The 23978-nt window shown below is 33.4% G+C and overlaps 1 protein-coding gene across 3 annotated transcripts; it reads right to left on the bottom strand.

Annotated features, from left to right (window-relative positions):
- Nucleotides 1-10997: 10997 nt before the first annotated feature.
- Nucleotides 10998-17105, bottom strand: LOC114714026 (nucleobase-ascorbate transporter 11-like). Of its 3 annotated transcripts, XM_028898724.1 has the most exons (11): nt 16187-17105; nt 15586-15683; nt 15313-15483; nt 14900-15000; nt 14198-14333; nt 13672-13722; nt 13299-13586; nt 12669-12903; nt 11857-12137; nt 11305-11532; nt 10998-11214 (listed from the first exon to the last, which is right to left on the bottom strand). In XM_028898724.1, the coding sequence occupies exons 1-10, from the start codon at nt 16818-16820 to the stop codon at nt 11311-11313; spliced, it is 2217 nt and encodes a 738-aa protein (XP_028754557.1). In that variant the 5' UTR covers nt 16821-17105; the 3' UTR covers nt 10998-11214; nt 11305-11310. The 3 variants fall into 3 exon arrangements, with proteins under 3 accessions (XP_028754557.1, XP_028754558.1, XP_028754556.1); XM_028898725.1 differs by having other exon boundaries at nt 10998-11532; nt 15313-15480; XM_028898723.1 differs by having other exon boundaries at nt 10998-11532; nt 16187-17104.
- Nucleotides 17106-23978: the final 6873 nt, after the last annotated feature.

Raw genomic sequence — 23978 nt, 5'->3', positions numbered from 1 at the left:
GAGAGAAAAGGGGGAGCAGGTGTTGAGTTATAATGGGAGAGGAGAGCGGTTTCAGGTGCCAACCGGCGTAAAACCAGAGCGATGAGTTTTGGTCAAGAAAGAGGGACACACGGAGACCAATATGGGAAAATAAAATTCAGATTGAAATTAAAAATACATAAATGTTTTTTTTAAAAAAAAATGGATAGAAGCGACTTTGGGTCTGGGGGGAAGAAAAATTGTGTGAAACAGGGTCGCGAAAGATCCGGGCTGGCGGAAAATTGAAGAATTTGTTAGGGCTCGTTCCTCTTGTAGGGAAATTTACCGAAGTGCCCTCGCTGCTCTCTGGATTTAAATACTGTGTAATATAATAATATTATTATTTTGCAGTTTTTCACACACCTGGCTTACATGCACATTTCTTTCGTTACGGTCCGCATCGGTGGGGTCCGGCTTGAAGGGATCCGCTGATCCAATTTGTCCCACCCTGAACCGCCACTATGAATCCAAACTAGGAGTAAGATTGAATATTTATAATTATAAAATCATAAATTTAAAACTAATGTCTTACGAATTGAAATTTTAGGTCAAATGTTTTGATGTCCTTAGCTTGTGATGATGCATCAGTTTCTTTAATTTGCATTTCCGTTTATAATTTCATTTTTTAATAGAATTTCTTTTCAAAAAATCATATGTCAAATTTTTTGTCTATTCGTTTATTGTTTTTAAAACAATAGTAGACTTAACATTTTCAATGAAACATAGTAAAAAAGTTATTGGAGAGAGTAATTAACTATATAAAAAATTGTCACTGACATTCTGATTAGCTTGGAATAATAAACTGCACAACAGCAGCAGAAATTGGGGGCTATTGTCCGCATTTTACCATTTACCCCTTCTTTTCAAATGAGTGTTTGCTTATCTGGCGGCTATTTTGTCAATGGACAATATTTGCGTGAATGCTTTGATAATATAGGAAATTAAATGGGAATTTTCAAGCTGCACGGGCTTAAAACAGATCACGTTATTTATGATCATAAATAAAATGACTTCCTACATACTAATCTTTCGGTCTTAAATATAAGACTTTATACAAGTCTTATATTTAGGATTGAGGAGTATCTCAAATCCTTAATACTCTATAAAAATCAAAAAACTAAGTTAGAAAAATTAAAAAAAATTATAAAATTAGTTATTTGTCACTATGTATGTTAACCTGTCTAAACTATTTTTCTAATAATGAGCATTAGAACAACCATTTTGTATGGACCTCTTACAATCAATAAGAATATTTTGGACAAAAAATAGGAGACAAAATATGTTGATATTTTATATTTAAAACCAAATCTAATTTTTAACTGACTTCTATATTATAGAAGTAAAAGAGGTGTTTTATATATTGTATATAGATAGTTGTTCAGTTGTTTTTAATAAAAAAAATCACCTAGTGCCTTATTAGTTGCATATTTTTGTTTTGAATGTTGACATCGTGCACGCTTTTTTTTTTTTCCATAAATTGTCATCGTTTGCATGATGTGGTCGGAACTCAGAAGTTCAAGAAATTGTTGGCTTATTTTGAAAATTAACTTGAATTGTAGATACTATTCACACCACATATAAATAATTGCTGGGTTTTTCTATAATTATTAGTTTTTCCCATAAGAACTGATCGGGGTTAAATTAAAACTTAATTATAGCCGTCCTTAACTTAATTAGAGGTAATTCTTTCAACATATTTTTATTTTAAATTCACGATAGTCAGACGACGCTCAATTTTATTGAAGGGGAATTAAATACCTTCCTTTCAAACCAATTACTGCTGATTAAATTATTACAGTAGTTCCTCTTTTTTTTTTAATCTTCTGAAAAAAAATATCCTCACCACAAGCACTCGAGACGGTAAACTCTTATCAGTTTTAAATTTCCATTTAGTATTAAACAGGTGCCTGAAATTTCGCTGATTTTTTTTTTTTTTATGTGTGATGGTACGTATGTGCTCACTTTTTTTGAATGACAATTTTGGCTTTATATAAAGAAAAAGATAGTACTCTTTTTGAAGCGACCAACAATCAATTTAATCGCTGAATCAATGAACAAACAATTTGAATATAATCCACGGATGCCTTCAAGTACTACTAGTAGTAGCAGTAATAATAGTAATAAAAAAAATCATATAATTCGGTACTAATCACCAATCAGCTGAGAGTTGACTAAGTAAGTCACGAGATCAGTCAAGTGTTCATGAACACAAATAATTAATTATAGGTAATTTCGAATCCATTTTAGTTTGTATTTATGAACACCCTTTAAAGGTTAAGATTTTACGTAAACGAACGCCTAATCATATATAAGTCTTCGCTCCCACTAGTTCCAATAACGTGGTACTTTTCTAGTCCACAATATAAATTTTTTGTATTTTAATTTCATTTAAAAATGTAAGTCCATCTTTATAATAATAAGATCAATTAATATTTCTTCTTCTATTTTAATTTGTTCTCTCATACAAATAAATTTGCATCAATTAATTCATAATATTTTATGCAGTAAACATGAAACGGGGCATGTTTGGAAAACTATTCAAATTCTTTTTCACATTAAATGTCCTGATTGTCCTTTATTTAATATTTTTATCTGCACGGTGAAACAAAATTTATATTGTGCCTGTTTGGAATCATGTAAAAACATATTTCATGTAAGTTGAAATAAAAATTTTTTTTATATACTTATCTGGTATTCCATTAATTACTATTAAAAAATTACTTATAGGCTGTTTTAAATAGATCTATAATAGACTAGAGGAGTATATATAAAAATGTGCTTCTTAAATTCTATTTATGAGCAACTTGTTGTTGGTCACAATAATAATTAAAAGATAAAATGATGCATTTATGTTTTAAGAAAATTTAATAGTGAGTTATAAATGGGACGAAAAAACTCTCTCAGGCTTATACTAATACTCGTATGGAGTATTCGAGGTGTAATGCGTGTGCATATCATATACCACTCTTTCATTTATTGTTGGTTAAAGAGGATTCGAGGTGAATGCACCACTCTTTCATTTATTGCTGGTCAAATTATGTTTTATTGGAACTGAGTTTCATACTATTAATGTTTTTGTCAATTAGTTTCTTATCACTAATGGCTGATTTAACTGGGCATCTGATTGAGAATATTAATTTTAATGAAAGATAAAATTGGAAAATTATAATTCTTTATAATTTTTTATTTTATTTAAAAGGCAGTTATTTTAAAATAAAACACTATACAAGGCCATACTTTATTTATCCATGAAAAAATTGAATGGAAGGTAAGCACATTGCTGGAGGTGAGGTGTTTAAGATATGCTTATGAACTATTACATTTAATCCTTAATATAAAAATTTATTTAACTTTTATTTTAGTTCTAAATATAAGATATAGATGTACTTTATCTCTCTTATTTATTCATTTTTTTTCAAAGTAGTCATTGTAATAATAATAGTTCTAACCAATACATCTGATTACTAAGAATATTTTATGAACGATAATCTTTATTTATTACAAATAACTAATTTAACTAATTTTTTAATTTAACCAAATTAATCAATTAATTTTTATATTAAGAACTGGAAGTTGTATAAAACAAATAAGATTTTGAATAAAAATAAAAAATACATTTAGTAATCGGGTGACAAATTAACTTTGTTAATTCTTAGTTAAGAGTTTTTTTTTTTTCCGGCCAATCTTTCTTAATTAAGAGTTAAGAAAAGGATTATAGGCCCCATCTTGTGTTGGGGTGTGTGTAGGGCAGGGGAGCGTGAAAAGGGGAAGCCATAAGACAGGCGCGGCGTGGGGTGGCCTATGTGGTGCTTTTTAGGTTGAAATTATTTTTTTAATTTAAAAACGTAACCAAGATCACCCCCCCCAAAAAAAAAAACCTTTTTTTAAATTCTGGCAAAAAATTACTAGTATGCAAACATGTTGAAAAATTTTAGCTTTATATTACATGGTGATGTTAAGTTATATTGATTTAAAACATTTTACATGATTTTGAAAATGGCAAGTACCGAGTGTCATTACTTTCTAGTACTCAAAAATGTATTTAAATTCTTACTTATGTATAAAGAAATATTGAAATAATTCAAAATTACATGAAACCCACGGATCATCGTTAATTATTTTTCCTCCTACTACATTTTTATATTTTATCCGCGTTGGTATTAATTCAACCGCTTGATATAAATAATGCGACTTCATGAATTATAATTATAATTAATTTAGGTAATTTAATAGTTAAGTTTTAAAAGTGGAGAATGAGGGAAACACTAGCGGGGGGAAGGGTGGCGATGAATACGCATTATCCTCTGCGATTGGTTCCACCTCTACACCTACACGCTCTTCCCTTCCAACTATCCCTATCCCTATTCTCTTTCTCTACATATAAATAGACACTTTTGGATATTTGTTTTTTAAATATATTTGTTTTTTAAATATATCTTCTTTTCACAAGAAAAATAGATATTTGTTTGTAACCTCAGCGATAAAGTTTTTAATTTTAATTGAGTATTAATTGTTCATTGTTATCGAGTTTAGTTTGACCATCGAAGTCCTAGCCAACCGCATGATTCTTTTTAGTTATTAGTCCCTCTATCTTCTTCTGTTTTATTAATAGCCTTGTAATCTTCATAGTAATTATTAGAAAATCTTAAAAAGAGAAAAAAAGAAAGAAGCCAAAGAGACAACGCTTGGTTTCTATCAACACTTCATTGCATATAGGTAGCCGCCTAAATACAGTAGTAATTGTTTATGATTAGAATAAAATCGAATTCAAAGTATCCTTGCCTGTCCATTGGAATCTTTCTGATAAACTGAAGATAATAAATTAATCGCAACACATCACTTCATGAAACACTCACCCATATACAGGGGAGAAATAACGGGATATGAACTCGTTTTATTGATTTATGAACTTGACAATTTTTAATTTCCCCATGTATTTTATACTCCCTCCGTTCTTTATTATAAGAGACATTTGATGCTTATTGCATGTTCCTATATATAAGAGACACTTAAAAGTTATCTCTACTTTTTTGTGTTGATTTCCTATTTTACCTATATTTATTGTCTTCAACTCACACTCTCTCTCCCTCTTACTTCTCTTTCTTTTAATAATTTAATTGTTCTCTCTCATGCTCTCTCTCCTTATTAATGAGAGCATTTTTGGGAAAAAAAATTATATTTTTTACACATTGATTGTTTTTAACTAATTTTAACTGCTTTTTTTATCAACGTAATTCGGTTATTTGTCTCTTATAATAAGAAACGGAGGGAGTAATTAACAGTAATAAATGTGGTATTCTTCACATTCCCCCCTATTAATTAACAACAAACCCATCTTTAAATGTGAACAGTATTCATAAGGTCAAATTATGATCTTAAGTCACAACTACTAAGTACATTTTGTTAATGCTAACACCGCATAAAATTTGAAAAATAAAATGCCGGGACTTTGTGATTAAGATAACACTAAAGTGATAATTAATCTTTTGATTCCTATAGTTTCACTTTCTTTGTAATTTAGTCCTTACATTTTGACTTAGTACAACCCAGTTCCTATAGTTTTGATTGGATTGCAACTCAATCTCTAAAGCTTGGCTCACTGCAACTTAGTTGATATACTTTTAATCATTTTATAACTTAGCCCCTCTTTTTATTAGATATGTAATTTCATTTTTCCAAAGCACAAGAACAAATTTATAAAATGGGTGAAAGTACATGGATTGAATTACATCAACTGAAACTTTAAGAATAGAGTTATAATTGAGTCAAAATTATATGAATTAAGTTGCACCGCCATCAAGTTAACGTGTACGGATTAAGTTACAAATGAGTCAAAACTACAAGAACCAAAAAAATTAATTTTTCTTATAATGTTCATTAGAGATTTTTTGTTTAAATTAATAACTGTCCTTTCTTTCATTTATTTCGCAGATAATTTTTCTTATAATGTTCATTAGAGATTTTTTGTTTAAATTAATAACTGTCCTTTCTTTCATTTATTTCGCAGATAACCAAAGTTTTTCTGATGGCCATATAAAAAGGACCTCGATCGTTCCTTTTCAAATACATCAGTGGAAGCTGAGATTTAAAAAATTTACGTTGATATATGCAAGCAAAAAGTCACAGTGAATTGAATTAGTTATGGGTGATGATTATTGTGATTCATTTCTCATACTTTGTTCAACATGGAAAAAATACACAGATGTATGAACTGACTGACGTTAGAGAGGTGAAGTTAAAACACATCGCTTAGAGCTAAACTGGTTAGCGGCGGACTCAAAGTGGGAAAACTCCAAAAATTCCAAAGCCTCACGTTGTTTTTTTTTTTTGACCGGACAAAGCCTCACGTTGTTGAAACCACACCACTATGTTATATTCTATTGATGAGATCTGCACACGTACAACTCTAGATTCCTTTCCTTAAGAAGCAAGTAAATGAGCCGATTTTGCTTGCTTCTGTTTACAATTACAATTATACTACACCCGATGTTAATTATAAGATCTTATTACAGATTACAAATGAAGTTTTATAAATAAGACGAAAAGTAGTATATACAAAGATTATCGCTGTAAATCTATACAACCACTCTTTATGGAGGAAAAAGAGAACTGTCTTCAGGCCGCGCCCACAACGACTCGAAGCCTGACGGCAAAAAAGTTCGAAGAACATGAAACTTCATGAAAACCAAGTCATCTCTAATCTTTATTAAGATCGAGCATGAATCTAAAAGAAGATCATATGTCAAAAGAAATTAGTCAGTCTTTTAAATACCTCATTTTTTAAGCTTCTCAGTGTCAGATGGCTCTTGTAAATTAATAAATCTACCACATCAGATTAATTGCCCCACAAATCGTGATGCCAGCATCAGCAATTCAGCATGCAGAAAATAGCGTAATATTAGCATGTACTACTATATGTCAACAATTATGAAACATCAACAATAATCAACAATTATGAAATACCTTTGCTACTTAAGTATATTAACTAAAATTACAATTTGATGAAACCTTTAACATATGTAATTATTAACTACTAAAAAAACTACCTTAAAAAAAATAAATAAATATAAAAGATAAAATAAATTATAATATTATACTTAAAATCAAATTAAATATCAAATCAGAGTATGTGCTTATATTCAACGAACAGGGGATAAGAGAGGACTGGGATTTGTGCTGTTGATGTGCAGGGCAAGAAAGCAGTGTATACAGAGACACACGTATAGGCGATATACTAGCAGGGCATAAATATACACGTAGAGCTACGTCATTTGATGATCCTTCGGTGGGATTGCAATACTTGGACCTTTCTCCATCAAACCGGGTCCCCCTTTTCCATTTTTCCTTAAAAAAATAACATCAACTAGTATATTTATTTACGATGATGATGTCATATGATAATTCATAATTATTGTGATATGGCTGTGCAGGGAATCATGCATACATATGGATGGGCCCCAGTTGATTCTGCATCAGACGTGGCTTTGTGATCATAACGTAGCCTGTTGCCGCATTTACATATATCCACGTTCGTGCCTTTCCCTTCCATCTCCGCCCCCTCTTCACATTTCCATTTCAACGCTTTCTTCCCCAACCACATTATGGTACCTAGTTAGCAGCGGGGTGTTTAGATGAAACCAAACTATAATTTAGAGAATAGCTTCTGAAAAATAGATTCTTAAGAGAATAGATTTTATAAAGAATAGATTTTATAAAAAAGTGATTCTGATAAATGAGAGTATTTGGATAGTTGTTATCAGAAGCACTTTTTATATGTGCAAATTTTACTAAAAAAAAGCATAAGTTAATATGATAATTACATAAAAAATAGATTTTAAAATATATTTTAATTTGAAAAAATAAAATTGTTAATAATATATTTTTTACTAACATAATTAATATGTGTATATATTTATAAAATATACGATTAAATATGTTTATAAAGAAATAATTGATGGGTGTTAAAGTCATATTATCGTTGAGGTCTACTTTAAGGCACAATCATACTCTCTAATTTGAATCAAAAGTAGAATGAATTCATTTTTTCTGAAATCATGGTTTTAACCCAAAACCATGGTTTCTATTTTTTTGGCAAGTCTGGGACTCAAATCATGGTTTGAATCCCAAAATCATAGTTTTCTATGTTATCCAAACAGGCCCAGCGCCCATTAACATAGAAGAGAAGTCGTGCTGGGAAGTCCGTGGGAGTGAAGTATATAACTAAAGTAATAAACTCATAATTCATTGATAAAATATGAAGTCAAACCCTTGGATTTGTCAGGAATCGCGTTTGCAAAAGTAAATTTTATACTAATTGATTGTTGAAGATTAAAGTCTGTAAAAATTAATTACTATAATATGATTTATATTGAAATAAATGATATTATTTATATTGAGTCAATCCTCAACATTGCATTGTGGAAGAAGTTGGCGCATCTAGCTATATGAGAGAATGGCAATAATTAAAAAAAAAAAGCAAATCTGTGACGATTCTGTGGAAATGATGAGACAAATGACTTTGGTTTGGTGTGGTTAATTTATGCATGGCTTCCAAAAGCCCCTCTTCCTCCCATGTGACGCCACACGTGGTCTCCCACAGACAAAAAGAATGTGCAAACTGCTCCTAACTAATTTATATTATTCTGCCAACCTCATCCCATTATTTAAAATACCGCCAGAATTTTATTTTATTTTATATAAAAATTCTTCAAACTGTTCAAAGCCCTGCTATAACTATTAAATATCTACACTAGCTACACGTCTCCATCTTGCTGGCACACAATCTCAACCAAATCCAGCATCTAAATTTCCCCTATTTGTCATAATTAATTAAAATCGATCACAAGTGGGAGTGTTTTGTTTGTTTTTTCAAGGCACACGTGGCAGAATTGATGATGATGATTAAAATTATTGGACGGTGATGATGACGGAGGGAGTGAGATTCGGGGGACGGGAGGAAGGGCAGGGAATCATGATTGCTGGCGTTTGTGTGTAAAGCGAGCAAACTGGTGCTTTTGACCATTGACCGGGAGGCACGTGCACCGCATCCTCTTTTCGTTCAAATTGCAGAGACGATGATTTCGGCGACGCACGTGCACTCCCTCCTCCCCCGACATGTTTTAACATAATGATCCTCTCGATGTTCTATCTCCTTTATTTTATCCAACTCCCCTATCTTCTGCCCCCTCTTTTTTTTTTTTTTTTAATTCTCCTCTCAGTGAATCCTTTGCCTTATGCTACTATTTTCCCCAGCTTTTCAGATATTAAAATTTTTAGAAATTTTATCTTCAATCCCCACAAATCTTATGACTTACCATTTCCGTACTTATTACTCTTCTGGTGTTTAATATAAAATCTAATTATTGAGTTAACTTTGATTTTAAATATAAGATCTCTTTTTTATATTTATCAATTTTCTCTAAATTACTTCTATGGATACTCCGTCAACTATAATCAAGTAGAAGAAAAAAGATGGGGTATTAAGAAAAATGATTATGGTATTTTAGAAAAAACGTGTCACATTTCTTATAATTAACTAATTTACCTAACTTCCTTAATCTAATCAAATTAATTAAATGGGTTTTATATTAAGGATTGTGGGAGTATAAATTATTTTTAACCAAGTATAAATCACTTAAACGATTATTAATGAATTTTACTCCAGGAAAAAAATAAAAAAAGTAAAAAAAAATGTATAATGTAATCTTTTAATTCAAATTTTTTAATAAAAATAAGCTTAAATTTTTTTATTAATTTAACTGGATTGGTTTGCTCCTTGCTATTTGGCCTCTGTAATAAAATAATCCTATGCTTCTAGTCTAGTTTCATCCCGAACCCTGTACTAATATAAAAGCATTGGGAGATATGTAATGATATTCAGAAGACGACAAAATAAGGAAAAATAATTGAAATTGATCACATTGAATGAAATAATAGTGGTTAATTAAGAAGGAAATGAACAAGATTTACGTTATTCGTGTGAGGGGTCCCCCACTCAGCACGTGACGTTCCGGAACTATAATGTGAATCCAATGCTTTTTTACCACGGTGAGTGAAAAAAGGTGTGGTGAGTTAGGTACGATCACAGAGTTGAAATTTGATTATAATATTGACACCGTCATTAGCGTGGCTTTCATTAACAAATTATTAATATTTTCCAATACTTATCATCAACAGTGAACAAAAATATGTGAAAATTTATTTTTGAGGATGTGAGATTACATTTCTGTTTCACAAACTGACGGAGTGATCAAAGTTTGCTTGGGCCTGGGCTTCTTCATAAAGCCAAGCCCAGGCCCAGGAAGGTTAAATCATCGGACCATCTTAAATAAATCCTAAATTTCCAATCTGTGTGTCGCGTAAAGCTTGAGGCTCCCAGAGGAAAAGGAAAAAAAAAATCGTACTGTGGACAACCTTGAGCGTATGGATATTTGATTTTTTTCAATCGAATCCATTTTTTTATACATAAAAGTTTAGGTGAATTAGATTTTAGAAATTCATCAGGGCCATGCATCCAAGCTCGAAAAAATACTCATAAAATTTGGTTGGGCCTGGACTTGTTCATTTGAGCTAAGCAGAAGCAAAGCTATGTGATAGTGAAATAGCGACTGGATCTGGATCCAGGCAAACGAACTCGTATGCTTGGGAACGAGTCTCATTTTCTTTGAAGAGTGAGCCCAACTTAGAATTGAGCACTGCAATTTCTTAATCTCCTTGAACTATTTTATTAAATATTTTTTTATTATTGCTTCAAATTATCATGGTTAAAATTTAAACAATTTAATCCAATTTTATTATTTTTATTAAGAAAAAGAAGTAGAATAACTCGTTAAGAATCAGAAAAGTATTCACTTGTCTAACGCTTGAGCATCACATTTGCTGCAACACCTTTTTTTCCCCTCCCTCTTTTGCCACCTTCTCGTGATTGTTCCCAGTACCAATAACCGCAGCGATATATTAATTGTTGTGGATTAAAAATGTACAAGAACAATGGTTCTATAAAGAATTTCTTTTGAAATGGCAAATTGAGATATGTGAAAGCAGCGTTTGTGATTTTACAGGCTATTACTAATTAGTAGTGTAGGTGTACCTATGAATCATGTCCCCTTTCTTCATCAGCTGCAATATCTTCTAAAAGCTCCTAGCTCGGGCTACTTCTTCCATATACTTTCCTCCGAAACAAGAATTTGTGCTCGACTAAAGAGATGAAAAATTAATAGACAGATTCAATGAATGATCTTTTCCAAAGGAAAGTTATCAAAGAATAGCCCAATGCAGAGAGAGAACCATGATTCAAACTCCCAAACATTTTGCCCGGCAACAACACCAGCCAACTTTTTTTGGCAGTGAATATTCAGAAGGCGAGGATGGATCGGCAGATAAGTCTTCGGCTCGAGACCAAACGTAGACTCCTCGTTCTTGTCGACTGCCAGGCACAGTGTTATCCAGTATGAATGCCACCAAGAGTGTAACCACCATGTTCATGGACAAGAGAGCATTGACCGCAAAATCCAGCTGAAGCATTTTGGACCAAAGACAATGATATGTCAGCTCATGTTTATCACAAGAAAAAAAAAAGGCCATAGTTTTGTGCGCGAAAAAACTTGGAAAACTTATATATATATATATATATATCAGTTTTTGTAGGCCATAGATATTTGTTATCAGCTTTGATCAGGAAGAAAACAGCACAGATATCAGAAACATTACCACCAATATTTTAAATATGATTTGCCTACGACATGTTCACATGCTCTGGTCATTATTAATTTGGTTTACAAACTTTCTTTCGATCAAGTCCATCTAACTAAGAATCTCTCTGAACGAAAGGTGACTTGCCTGTTCAAGGCCAGTGTTGAATGGTCCACTTGATGCTGCAGCGTAAGGAATCAGATAGCTTGGCAGTATTAGAGCGGTAACAGGCTGGTATTGTTGGAAGTAAGCAGGGACAGATAGGCCAAGGAACAATGAAACTCCAACTATTGTTATGTTCCTGAAGCTGCTTGACTGACCATATTGTAAAGTGGAGAGGCCCAATGCTGCAGTAAGGGCCCACATGAAGCATAGTACAGAGGCAGCCAAGGCCAGTGGAATGGAAGCAAGAAGAGCACCCACTTTTCCTACAAAATACGTTAAAGGTATATATAACAATTCAGATTCACAAATTGGAAAACTTCAACTGTATAAGAAAAATATCTATACTTCAAAAGGTGTCAGATCAAGTCAGCTGATATAATGCTTTAAACAAGCTTGAACAGCATTAGAAGATCAGTTACTGAATTTTAGATCATAACAATTCATGAACCTTCCCAGCTTAAAACCTAAGAGACGAAATAGTCAACTATATGGCATCAGACCAATGGGTCTGGAATTTGTCAATTTGAACCTTTTTTTTCTCTGCCCAATATAAGATAAGGGCGGGCATGTGTTTTGGGTGAAGAGGCAATAGCTTTCATTGAGCTTTGAGACTGAAATGGTCCTTTACAATTATAAACTAAAATCAAGTTCAAATACATGAAAGTTAAATTACAGCACACCCTGAGATCCCCACTAACCAGCATGCAGCAAGAAAGAGTAATGAAAACTTGGTATGAAGTTGTTTAAGAATTTCAACATCAAATCAGGCCAGTCGCCAAACTTTGAGGCTTTACCTAAAAATGAGAATAGGATCAATAAAGCTGCCCCAAGCTCCACTACCTTTCGATTTGCCACCTTTGTTATATCAATTGTGTGCATATTTTCTGTCAAAGTTGTTGACCCTGTACCTGTACCCCAAATGCCAGCCAATATGCTGCAGAAGCCCTCCACTGCAATTCCTCGACCCACAACTCCTGGAGTTGGAGCCCTTGAATTAACTCTTAAAGATGCAGTATGATAGGTTCCAACCTGGAATATGAACTAACCAATTCATTTCCAGTTCCAGTTCACATATTGTCCTCCATTCTTCATGTAGACATATTATTAACATTTTATAAAAGAAAGGGTTTTTGCAGCTTTGATTATGAAACTTAGACGGTGATTGAATTTGCTTAATCTCATTTCAAGAATGTCTGTCATATAAATTCCAACGCGCCCTTACATGCATTTCAAGAAAGTCTGTTATATTTAGAGGGTGATTGAATTTGCTTAATCTCATCATATAAATAAGATTGTTCATTCGAGAGTTAAAGAAGAAAACAACTTGAATATTCATAAAGCTTTAGCTACCTCATTACGAATTTCTAGTTCCAAAGCATATCATAAATTGCACTTGAAAGCAATGATTTAATTAAAATACTTACTGAATCCACAGAGGCAACCAGTGACACTATGATCATGATTATGGAGGTCCTAAAATGGAAAATAGGGATACCCCACTGTAAAGGGTAAGGGAATCTGACCCATGCAGCAGTTGACAGTGCATTGGAAACATCAGTCCTGCAGTACTTCATTGTATAAGCATGCCTTCTACATGCATCATTCAGAATGTTAGAACTTGGTATATTAGGACTACATCCTTTGTAATTATATGCTCCCCCAGCTGTTAAAAATGATGCATATATCCAAATTATTGTGACACTAAGCGGAACCTGCAGATATTAAAGCATGTAAACATAACCCTGCAGGTCAACTAAATAATTTCAAAAACATATCCTTGCAATTTAGGATACTTACAGCATAAATTCGAAATATGTGATGTCCGAAGATAGATATTCCTCGAAGATACTACGAAGAGAGAGAGGGCGAAAAAAAAAAAAAAAACAGCAGTATGAGTTCCTGGGTACTGCTGAAATGAATTGAAAATAAATTAAAAACGGCCAGTTTACAGAAGACAATCTCTAACTAGCGGTGATCATGGGCTGAGACAGGTGCTGTTCAGCTCAATTCAAGTCTAATACCAGGTCAGTTGGCTCGGCCATCCATAAAATGACTTCCAAAGTATTCATACATGTTTTTGTAAGAATTACATTTTGCCCTGGAAAAAAATCTTCATATTTTTTTTTCCACAAAAAATAATAGCCTTGGATTGAATTGGGTCAAATGGGACAACATATATTCCCCTTCTTTGGGTTGAGTCCAACCTGGTCTGTCTGACCAACACTGTCCCACCAAGTTGAATGGTACCCTTACGCTAAGAAAGAAGCAGTAATTTGCTGCTGTTTAGGAGTTTTCAAATCCAAATACTTGGGGAAGGACTCACCAGAGTGAAAATTAGAACCAATGCTATGAGCGGAATGCTGATTTCAATGCAATTACCAGCTTGAGGAAAGCCGTAGCTGAAGAATGCTAAACCTACAGCAGCAACAGTTGGGGCAACAACAATTGGGTTGATTAACCTACAAAAATATTGTCGCGAAATTTCAAGAAATTAGCGCATTAGATTTCTTGAGCCGCTTAGAAATTTATTTCAACAAAGTAATAAAAGTTCGATATATATCATGGACTTCATCGAAATGTGTTCCTCATGGAATATGTGCTTTACCATTTTCTTTTCTAAATTATTCAATTTTTTTTTTTGGATATGCGACCCATGTTTCTTGACTTTTCAAAGAGTCATGCAAGAAACAAGGAAGGGTAAGGCATGACTCGTTCTTCTGTTGCTGCTCACTTTTATTTTTGCTTTATTTGACCCAAAAACCGGATATAGAAAAAATGACAAATATTTACATGATTTAACAAATTTGATGCGGTGTAAATTTGGTAAAGCTAAAGCACACGTAATTTCTATTATCTGAATTTCAGTTCACCTAGTAAATCTCATGGCAAAAAGGAAGGTAACGAACTAGAGAAATTTAGTAAATTAAACGTGGAAGACGAAATATATTTCTTTCACACCAGAGATTTACTGAGCTCTAATGAACACAACAAAAATATCACTTAAAAAATTGTAATGCACCCTTACCTAAGCAAAAGAGACATTAAGCCACTAAATCCCAGGATGCATTGGAATATTGAACCAACAATTATAGCTCCTTGGAGTTCCCTCATTATGTGCCTAAATTTCTGTAGTTGGATCAAGCATTCATCAATATGGAAGTAGGGAATAGCTCAGAACCGGAGGAAAAACAAAAAGCAAGGGTTAAATGGGATTTGAAGACAATTTCTTTCATTCTGTCACCAAAAACCAACGAGGCAGTAAGCTTTTCCGAAGAATCCAAAAAAGATGCATAGATGCAGATAGAATGAAGAAGGGCAATTTATTTGGTTACTCCTAAGATATATAAGTTTGAGCATTAAACAAATACAAAGGAAATCTTTGAGTTCTAACAATTGCTTCTGAAGTAAGAATTAGCATTTTGCTACCACTGAACTTACATGTTCGGTGAGATTTCGATATTCTTGAGCATTTATGATCACTAATGCTGGTGCCAGATATACGAATGAACTCCCTTGTACTAATGGCAGTCGGGTACCAAAGTAGGAATGTAGTATTGTTGTGATGCCAGAAACAAACAACATAGTAGAAATTACCGTAGCAGTATCCTTCTGTCACCATTGAGTCAAAAGATAATGTATAAGAATATAGAGAACCATCAAGTTCCTTAGACCACAATAAACATCACACAATTTACAACGCTGAATGCTTACATCTGTTCCCCCCATGGCTGGTACCATGATTAGTGGAATAAATATAAGTGACCCTGCCAATGACAAATAGTGCTGCAAGCCATAATAGATAAGGAGAACTGCAAAGAAAGATTGATAACTATGAGACAGTAATTAAATTAAACAAATAATTGTTAAAGAAAGGGTTGCCTTCACAAAGCCCTTAAAACATGACGAATGACCAGATATGTGTTTTATTTCTTTTTGCATTTTTACCCTGAATTCATTTTAGACAAGCCGAAGAATTCTGAACAGTGGTCATTTGACACTACTTGAATGGGACATGATGTAATGGGAAGACACGAAATTTAGTTGCTTTCTGAAGATGTAGAATCACGCAGTTAAAAGATTATTATAAAAACCGAAAAAAAAAAAAGAATAGATAATGATATCCTGAATAGAACCCGCATTACTAGACCATAAGACATTGGCTTCTACATATCCCTTCAGCTTTACTACACTCCGGATGGAACTAATCCAAAATTGTCGTTCAACTTAATTGATAATAACGGATAAGAACCAAGTGAGGTGAGCATGTACTCAATATTCGTAATGGATAATAATGGATGAGTTTTTAACTAACCAAACCCCGGATTTTCTCTTAGCCCGCACTTCAAGCCCGGCGGTCGCTGCCACCCTCCCCCTTCACCAGGTCCCTCCCCCTCCGGATACATGTTGACTTTGACATCTCCTTCGGCCATATCTTCCTCCTCCTTCTTCACCTCCGGTACTGGAGCAACCGTGGACGTTCCGTGACCATTGCTCTCTCTATTCACAACTCCATTAGCATTACCATTCCCTCCGAAAGGATGTTTCTTCTGGTTTTCAATTCCCAAATTGAGAGCTCTCTCATTATCCGCTCTTGTTGCCGCATCACGCGTCGACCCATTTTCTGGTTGGATCTCATTCCCTCGATCTCGTCTCGTCCTTCCCAGAATTGGATCTATCTCTATCTTCGGGGAAGTCCCTCCTTTTTTCTGCTCATGATTCCTTTCCAGATTCAACCCAACACCATCGAACTTTTCACTGGCACTAGTACCTGCTTCCCCCGAGTAATCGGAGACAAATCCAGTCCTCTTCGCCCAAGAGCGCAGCTCTCTCGGGTTGTGGTCGGTTTTTGGCACAAAAGGCTCCACTCTTGCAGGTACAGGATTATGTCTCTTGCCATTCCTCAGTGTCAAGCCTTCGTCAAATTCTGAGCTTGACCCAGTTTCCATTTAATCCTTCCAATACAGTGGAAAGAAGAAAGATGAAATCTTACAGAAAGTAGGAACCAGAGGATCCAATTCAAATTACAGTGAAGAATGAAGATACTAAGTGCAGAAAGAGAGAGAAGAAACTAAGCTCAGCCATAGTGAAGTGGCAAATAACATGAGAACAGGAAATTGAATGAACTGTTCCGTGCAATGATTAACAGTGAGTGTGGAGGGAGGAAGAGTGGCATGGAGGCTTCACTTCGCTCCCGAGTTGCTCTCAAACGGAGCTTTCAAGTTTCAAGTGGTGACTGTGAAATTACCGAAACATCCTTCGTGGCCGTTGGCGACGCTGAGGGAAACCTTGTTTTTTAGTTTACGGTCGCCCTTTTTAGGAATCAAACAACTCATTCTTGAGTTATTGCATTTGATTTATCTCATTTTTCTATTCTGTTACTTTATGGTGGGAAACCACCGCTTTGCTTCTCTTTCCTTCAATGTCAAGTTTCATCTCTTTTTCATAAAGGAGTTTTCTAAACCCCCCGAGCTGTGAGTTACAGTGAAATGGAGGTGGTTAGCTAGTGACAAAGATGACGAAGAAGTGGACATATATTGCAAGCTATTTCCTCTTCATTCACAAAAAATAAAAAAAAATACAAACAAAATAAATTCACATCTTTTGAATTTATATTAGTTTTACGAAAACAAAATTACTGTATTATATTTGTTAGACGTTTGAGCGGAGATTTTCCTCTTAATATATACATGCATGAGTGTGTAAACTTTAAATTATAAGCTTTGCGTATTGACCAAAATTTCATCTTTTTTCAATGAGGAAAGCTTCGTCTTATTTTGCCCTAATTAAGACCCTTCTTCTATTTGTAAAATTTACATTTTCCTCAAATCCTTAACTTTGTTATGAATGTTTTTTTAATAAGATTCTTAAATAATTATTGATAATTTAAATTTAAATATATTAAAACAAGATAAAATCAATAATCTACCCCTCAAAATCGCCAATAGTTCAATCGACCCCTCAAAAAATACAATTGATAAATATTTGATAAATAAATATACCAAATAAACTCAAAAAAATAATTAAAAAAATGTGCAAGATAACTGATTTACATATTCCTTTTGGTTTATGTTCGCTCTTAATTTCTTGTACGCATAATAGAAGCCATTCGTCAATTCACTCAGATAAGGCATTTTTGGTAGTCACATAAGAATGATTGATTCTGTGGACTTTGAGTTTAAGAAGATAAGATTGTTTCAGTGAAGTGATCCCCCAACAGAAAAGCCAAGCGTTTTTAATTTTAATTTATTTTACTTGCACGTCTTCAAGCATCAACTAAAAGGTGTGAAAATTTATTTTAACCAACTTATTATTTATCATATCATACTATTTCTCCCATATTATCCATTCGTGCTGGCAACTCATAGTTCATCATTTGGTCCTTTTTTAACAATTTTCCGTGTTACGGTTTAGGCGCGTGGCTCCTTTTTTTTTTTTTTTTTCGTGTTAAAAGGCGAGTGATTTAATTATGGTGGGTTCAGCTCTGAAGATAGTCCCCATCATTCTAATTTTAATTTTAGAATATAGATTCGATTTATTAATTACATTCTTCATTCTTACGCCATTATTATTAAAGGCTACAGAAAAGTGACGAGGATGTCGGAAAGGGCAGGGAATGAAAAGGAGAATAATTTGAGTAGCTTAAATAAATTAGTTAATTGTAATATGACATAATTCTTTTAAAATGCTTCCACATAATATTAGTTTATCTATTAGTTAGATAAATTAATTTGAAAAATAATAATAAATTTAAAAAATAAATTAAATTGAAATATTATATTTAAAATCAAATCTAACTCCAATTAACTATAATAGAGATAGGTGCTGGTAGATTGATAAGAATAATATATCTCCATTAACATTTAGTACCAGAAGTTGTCAAAACGAAAGGTTGGAATTAGGTTTATCCCTCCCCCATGTGAACCATCTATTATTAAATATGAAGATTAATATGTAATTAATCTCATAATTAAATATATTAAACTTGCATGCATCACCGATAGCATTTTTTCCCCAATAACTTTTTATTGACTTTAAAGATAAGCATGGTTTAGCTTTAATTCGTTTCTCAGAAAAAGTTTCAGCCATCTTTGCTTTTTCAAAAAAATTTTATATCACAACTATGCTCTTATTTATATCTGTCTCAAATACGTGAACAATGCAGATTGCAGACGCGTTGATCTTGAGATATAAACAAAATTCTTTTTTTTTAAAAAAAAAATTTCCTTTTCTATTCGCATCTACATCATATCATTTCACATATATTTATTTAATAAATATAAAAATTCAAAATTCAAAACCATTCGAAACTCAAGCCCCTCGCTGCCTACAATAATGTATTCATATTCTTCAACATGATTATGGGTTTTGTTCTTATAAAACCCATCATGTTTTACAAATTCTACAGTAACAGTAATGTTCCAAAACAGTACTCCCTCCGTTCCTATTATAAGAAACATTTGATGTTTATAGCATGTTCCTAAATATAAGAGACACTTAAAAGTTGTCTCTACTTTTTTATGTTGATTTCCTATTTTACCCATATTTATTGTCTCCAACTTACACTCTCTCTCCTTTCCACTTCTCTTTCTTTTAAGAATTTACTATTATTCTCTCTCATGCTCTCTTTCCTTATTAATGAGGGCATTTTTGGAAAAAAATTATACTTTTTACACATTAATTGTTCTTAACTAATTTTAACTGTTTTTTGATCAACGTAATTCGGTTATTCGCCTTTTATAATAAGGAACGGAGAGAGTAATGTGTTCCAAAGCTGATAAGATAAGCACCAGGCCAACAAGCAAACCTAAATGAAGCAATTTGATGTTCTTTGGTCATGACTTAATCACGCAACTCCCCGAGTAAAATTGTCGGTTGTCGGTTCTTGCTCTTATTTACACTTTCAGTTTTTCTTTTATATATGTGTGTGTAATACTACTTCCGGTTCTAATTATAAGAGCCAGTTGACTAATTTGAAGAGATTAAGGAAGTAAGTTGAGTTGGTTATTTGTTATAAATAGGTGTTGTCTTTCTTAAAATATATTTACTGATCAAGTGTATTGACTAGAACTCTTATTATTAGAAAGGCTACTTTAAAAAAAAATGTATAAATATGAGAAACAAAGTGGATTGGAGTCTTATATTTAGGACCAAAATAAAAATCAAATAGGGTCTTATATTAAGGACCGGAGGTAGTATTAAAATTAATCTTAATAATTTTTAATTAAGATTATTTTTATTGAATAGATATTTGTGATTTATGTTGTCAGCAAACTGCTTTAATTTAATTACTATTAGATTAATTTTTTAGGATGAAATATATTCCTTCCTTTTTTTAATGTTAATGTGTTCATGTTTTGGAGTGAAAACATATCCTCATGTGTCATTATTGCTTTTCCATGTAGTTTGAAGTGAATTTCACGAATCGGATAAATATATATATATATATATATATAAAATAAGAAATAATGACACGCACTAAGAGAGGCATCATTCTCCAATGAATATAGACAAATCGTCATCATTTTTCCACCGCTCAGTCAATAATTCTAATTGATGATTTTTATGTATGAAAAAACCAATGCTAATTATGAGCATTGCCACTAACCATCTATGCATACACAGCTTTTACAACTCCTAATCACCACTTCAGTAGCTCACATTCTCATTTTAAGGCCAAAAAAATCAGTCTCGAAGATTAATGAAAATGGAAGTAATGTAACAATAGCAACATATTTTTCAAAAGCAAGTGTTTGCATTTGGCTCCGAGCTTGATATAATTGTTATTTTAAGCATGATTTTGTCAAATAAGTTATGGTGTATATATCAAAAACAGGCTTAAGTATGTTATGCTATGCATGAACTATTTTCTATATATTTGAACTTTGAAGCATTATTAAGATTCTGACAGATTTTGTTGCAGAGGTGAACAGGAAAAGTGAATTAGTACTGAACCCCAATAGCCGTTGAAGTAATATTCAGATCTGCTGTGACCATTAAATACGTATGATAGATTTTCTGATCACGAAGATACTACAGGTGAAAACCATCGAGCAACAAGGGGGGAAAATCAGATATTAGAGTCTTCTTCTTCCTCCATTTCTTCATTATTTCTGTCCTTTCTGGATGCTGATACTGGAGCTCAAACTTGTAAGATAGTAGCATAAAAGCTTCTTTGTAAATGAGAAGTTGCGGATTCTACTTGTATCCCCACACCCTTATCCCTCTAATTAAAAAAGGACACTGTAAAGCCATACAGTCCTTTTACCAGGGATAAAAATAGGTATACACCTCTGATCAAACACTGTGGAAGTTGTTCTTGCCTTTATCGGTGTTTGATTTCCTCAATGGCCTGGTCCAAAAGCTAATATCACTATATATTAAAGCAAAATCATATTGACCGAAGAATCCATGGGTATTCACTTCTCAGTTCGCCATAGAAAATCCTAAAATACTGGCGATGTCAAAAATCACCACCTTGCCAGTTACTCCACTTAAGCTTCTCTACAAGCACCACTTGAAATGCATAAATCACAAAAAAGCATCATCATTTTACAATACCAGAGACCAATATAGAGTGAAACACGTAAAACATGTATGAATGTTTCGGCTTATTTCACATGAAAACCCAGCTGGTCAGCCAACGAAGTTATCCAACAACCAGCGCATAAGCATTCATACAAATTTAAACCCATTATTCTCAAATATACTCACTGTGCATCCAATACAATGACCAAATTCATCAGGCAGCTAACTATTGGTTCTTGTTCATAACATTTCGCATACATACTGTATAGCATAAACTCTTCCCTGACAGAGTCTTCTTAGAAGCTTCGTGATATCAGACCAGGAATTTATAATAAGGTGCCAGCTAATCTAACATTTGCATCTGTGACCTTCCCATGTACACCCTACAAATATGACAATGAAAAACAAACAGTAGCATTTATTTTAGCGTATACAGGACAACAATCGAGTTGATACCGGTGAATTAGAACTAAAACTTATAACTGGCATGGTTCCGGGTCCTCTTTGAATATCGGAAATTGTGGCTTCAAGGTTATGCTTGAATGCAAATCCACTAGAGGGGCACATAAATATAATTTGGCATTTCGCTTGAAGGGAATACAGATTAAGGAATGAAAATGAAAATGTCACAGAAGTTATTGGAGTATCAGATACCATCTTCTCCCTTCTGTGGTGCTTACTGAAGGCAGTTAGAAAGTGCACGAAAGCATCAGAAACGGTTACGCAATTGCCAATTAAGATTATTATACGTACAGAAAAGAATTAGTAATAACAGATTAGTTGTGCAAACAAAAGTACCACAGATCAAGCTCCTCACATTAAAATCTGAACTGCATTATCATCACTCACAGAATTGGGATGTCATTTCATATGCAAATGATTTTGAAAGAGATAAAAAGCTTTTTTAGTGTCCTTTAATAGTCGAGTTACAAACTTCAAAACTCAATTTGTCAAAATAACAGCAATATCAACGTCAGCATCTCTCAATGAACTCTAAGATCCACATTCACCTAAAACACGACCCAGGATGATCAATTTCAAAGAAGAAAAAGAAACAAGGAAATTTGAAGCTCTATGAGATTGATAAAAAGTATTCTTGATTGTCATAAACAACACCACAATCGGCATTTACATTCCGGTGGACAAAACAGAAAGAAAGAAAAAGAAGATAGGCAGTTATAGTATAGACATTATTGACAAGCGAAATCTTCTATGTTCACGATGTAGAAGACAAGAGACGTGCCACCTGTCCTTGTGTCTCCCGGAACCGGCGTTTAAGGTAATCCTCGAGGATCTCCATAACAGAGACAAATCGCTTCATTTCCTCGAGACGAAGGCTGAGCTCGGCCTCACGAGCTCTGGCACGCGCGAGACGCGCCTCCGTCTCCGCAAGCCGATCCCGAAGGTTCTCAACGACGGAAAAGTTGCGGGCGGGCAACCTGCCGGTGGTAGGGGCGTTAATGTTATCTCTGGATAAGGATCGCTGATGGCCGTAACACATGCTGACAGAGCTGGGCGCTGGATCGATCGATCAGATCAGAGTTCAGGGCCCCCCTTCGGAGGGAAGAGAGACAGAAAGACGAGTGCTCCTTTCTCACCCGGTAAACGGTCTACCGCCGAACCTGGCCCGTTGACTACAGGATACGCACAACTCTCACGGTCTAATCTAACCAAGCCAAAGCCAAAACTACGCCGTAAATATGCTTTCCCCCCTAATTTGTATTATTGAATAATGAATGCGAGGGAGAAAATCAGGGGATATTTAAAATCAAATTAAATATCAAATTAGCTTTTATAGTAAAAATTAGAAGTAATACTATCTCCAGTCTTTAATATAAAATCTCGTTTGACTTTTATTTTGGTCATAAATATAAAACCCCAATCCACTTGTCTCTGATATTTATGTATTTTTTTTAAGATAGTCTTTCTAATAATGGTAGTTCTAATCAATATATTGATTAGCAAGGATATTTTAGAAAGATAACACTTATTTATTATAAATAATTAACTTAATTTCTTTCTTTAATCTTCTTAAATTAGTCAATTAGCTCTTATAATTAGGACCAGAGATAGTTTAATTTACTGAGATAAAAAAATATGACTGATTATTTTTATTCAATGACATTGGAATGTTATGTAATACTACCTCCGGTCTAATTATAAGACCCAGTTGACTTATTTGAGGAGATTAAGGAAGTAAGTTAAGTTAGTTATTTGTAATAAATAAGTGTTGTCATTCCTAAAATATCCTTGCTAATTAAGTGTATTGGCAAGAAACTATTATTATTAGAAGGACTATCTTGGAAAAAATGTATAAATATAAGAGACAAAATAGATTGGGTCTTATAATTAGGACCAAACAAAAAGTCAAACAGGGTCTTATATTAAGGACCAGAGGTAGTATGTTAATTACAATCCCGATCGGAGATTGAGATTGTACGAGACATCAAACGACTTCTTACTTTGTTCTGGCATTCGCCCAACTAATAGAGGTTTGGAGTTACGGGTTGTTTTATACTTTTATCCCTGAAGGGTGTTGAGTAAGACATTCCCCCCGGCACGAATGCAATACCAATCCA

Source organism: Neltuma alba, unplaced genomic scaffold (genome assembly GCF_004799145.2).
Source record: "Neltuma alba isolate B1F8T4 unplaced genomic scaffold, ASM479914v2 tig00011484_pilon, whole genome shotgun sequence".
Classification (NCBI taxonomy): Eukaryota; Viridiplantae; Streptophyta; class Magnoliopsida; order Fabales; family Fabaceae; genus Neltuma; species Neltuma alba.
The sequence above is the reverse complement of the archived record's forward strand: the minus strand, read 5'-3'. Positions and strand labels throughout refer to the sequence as shown.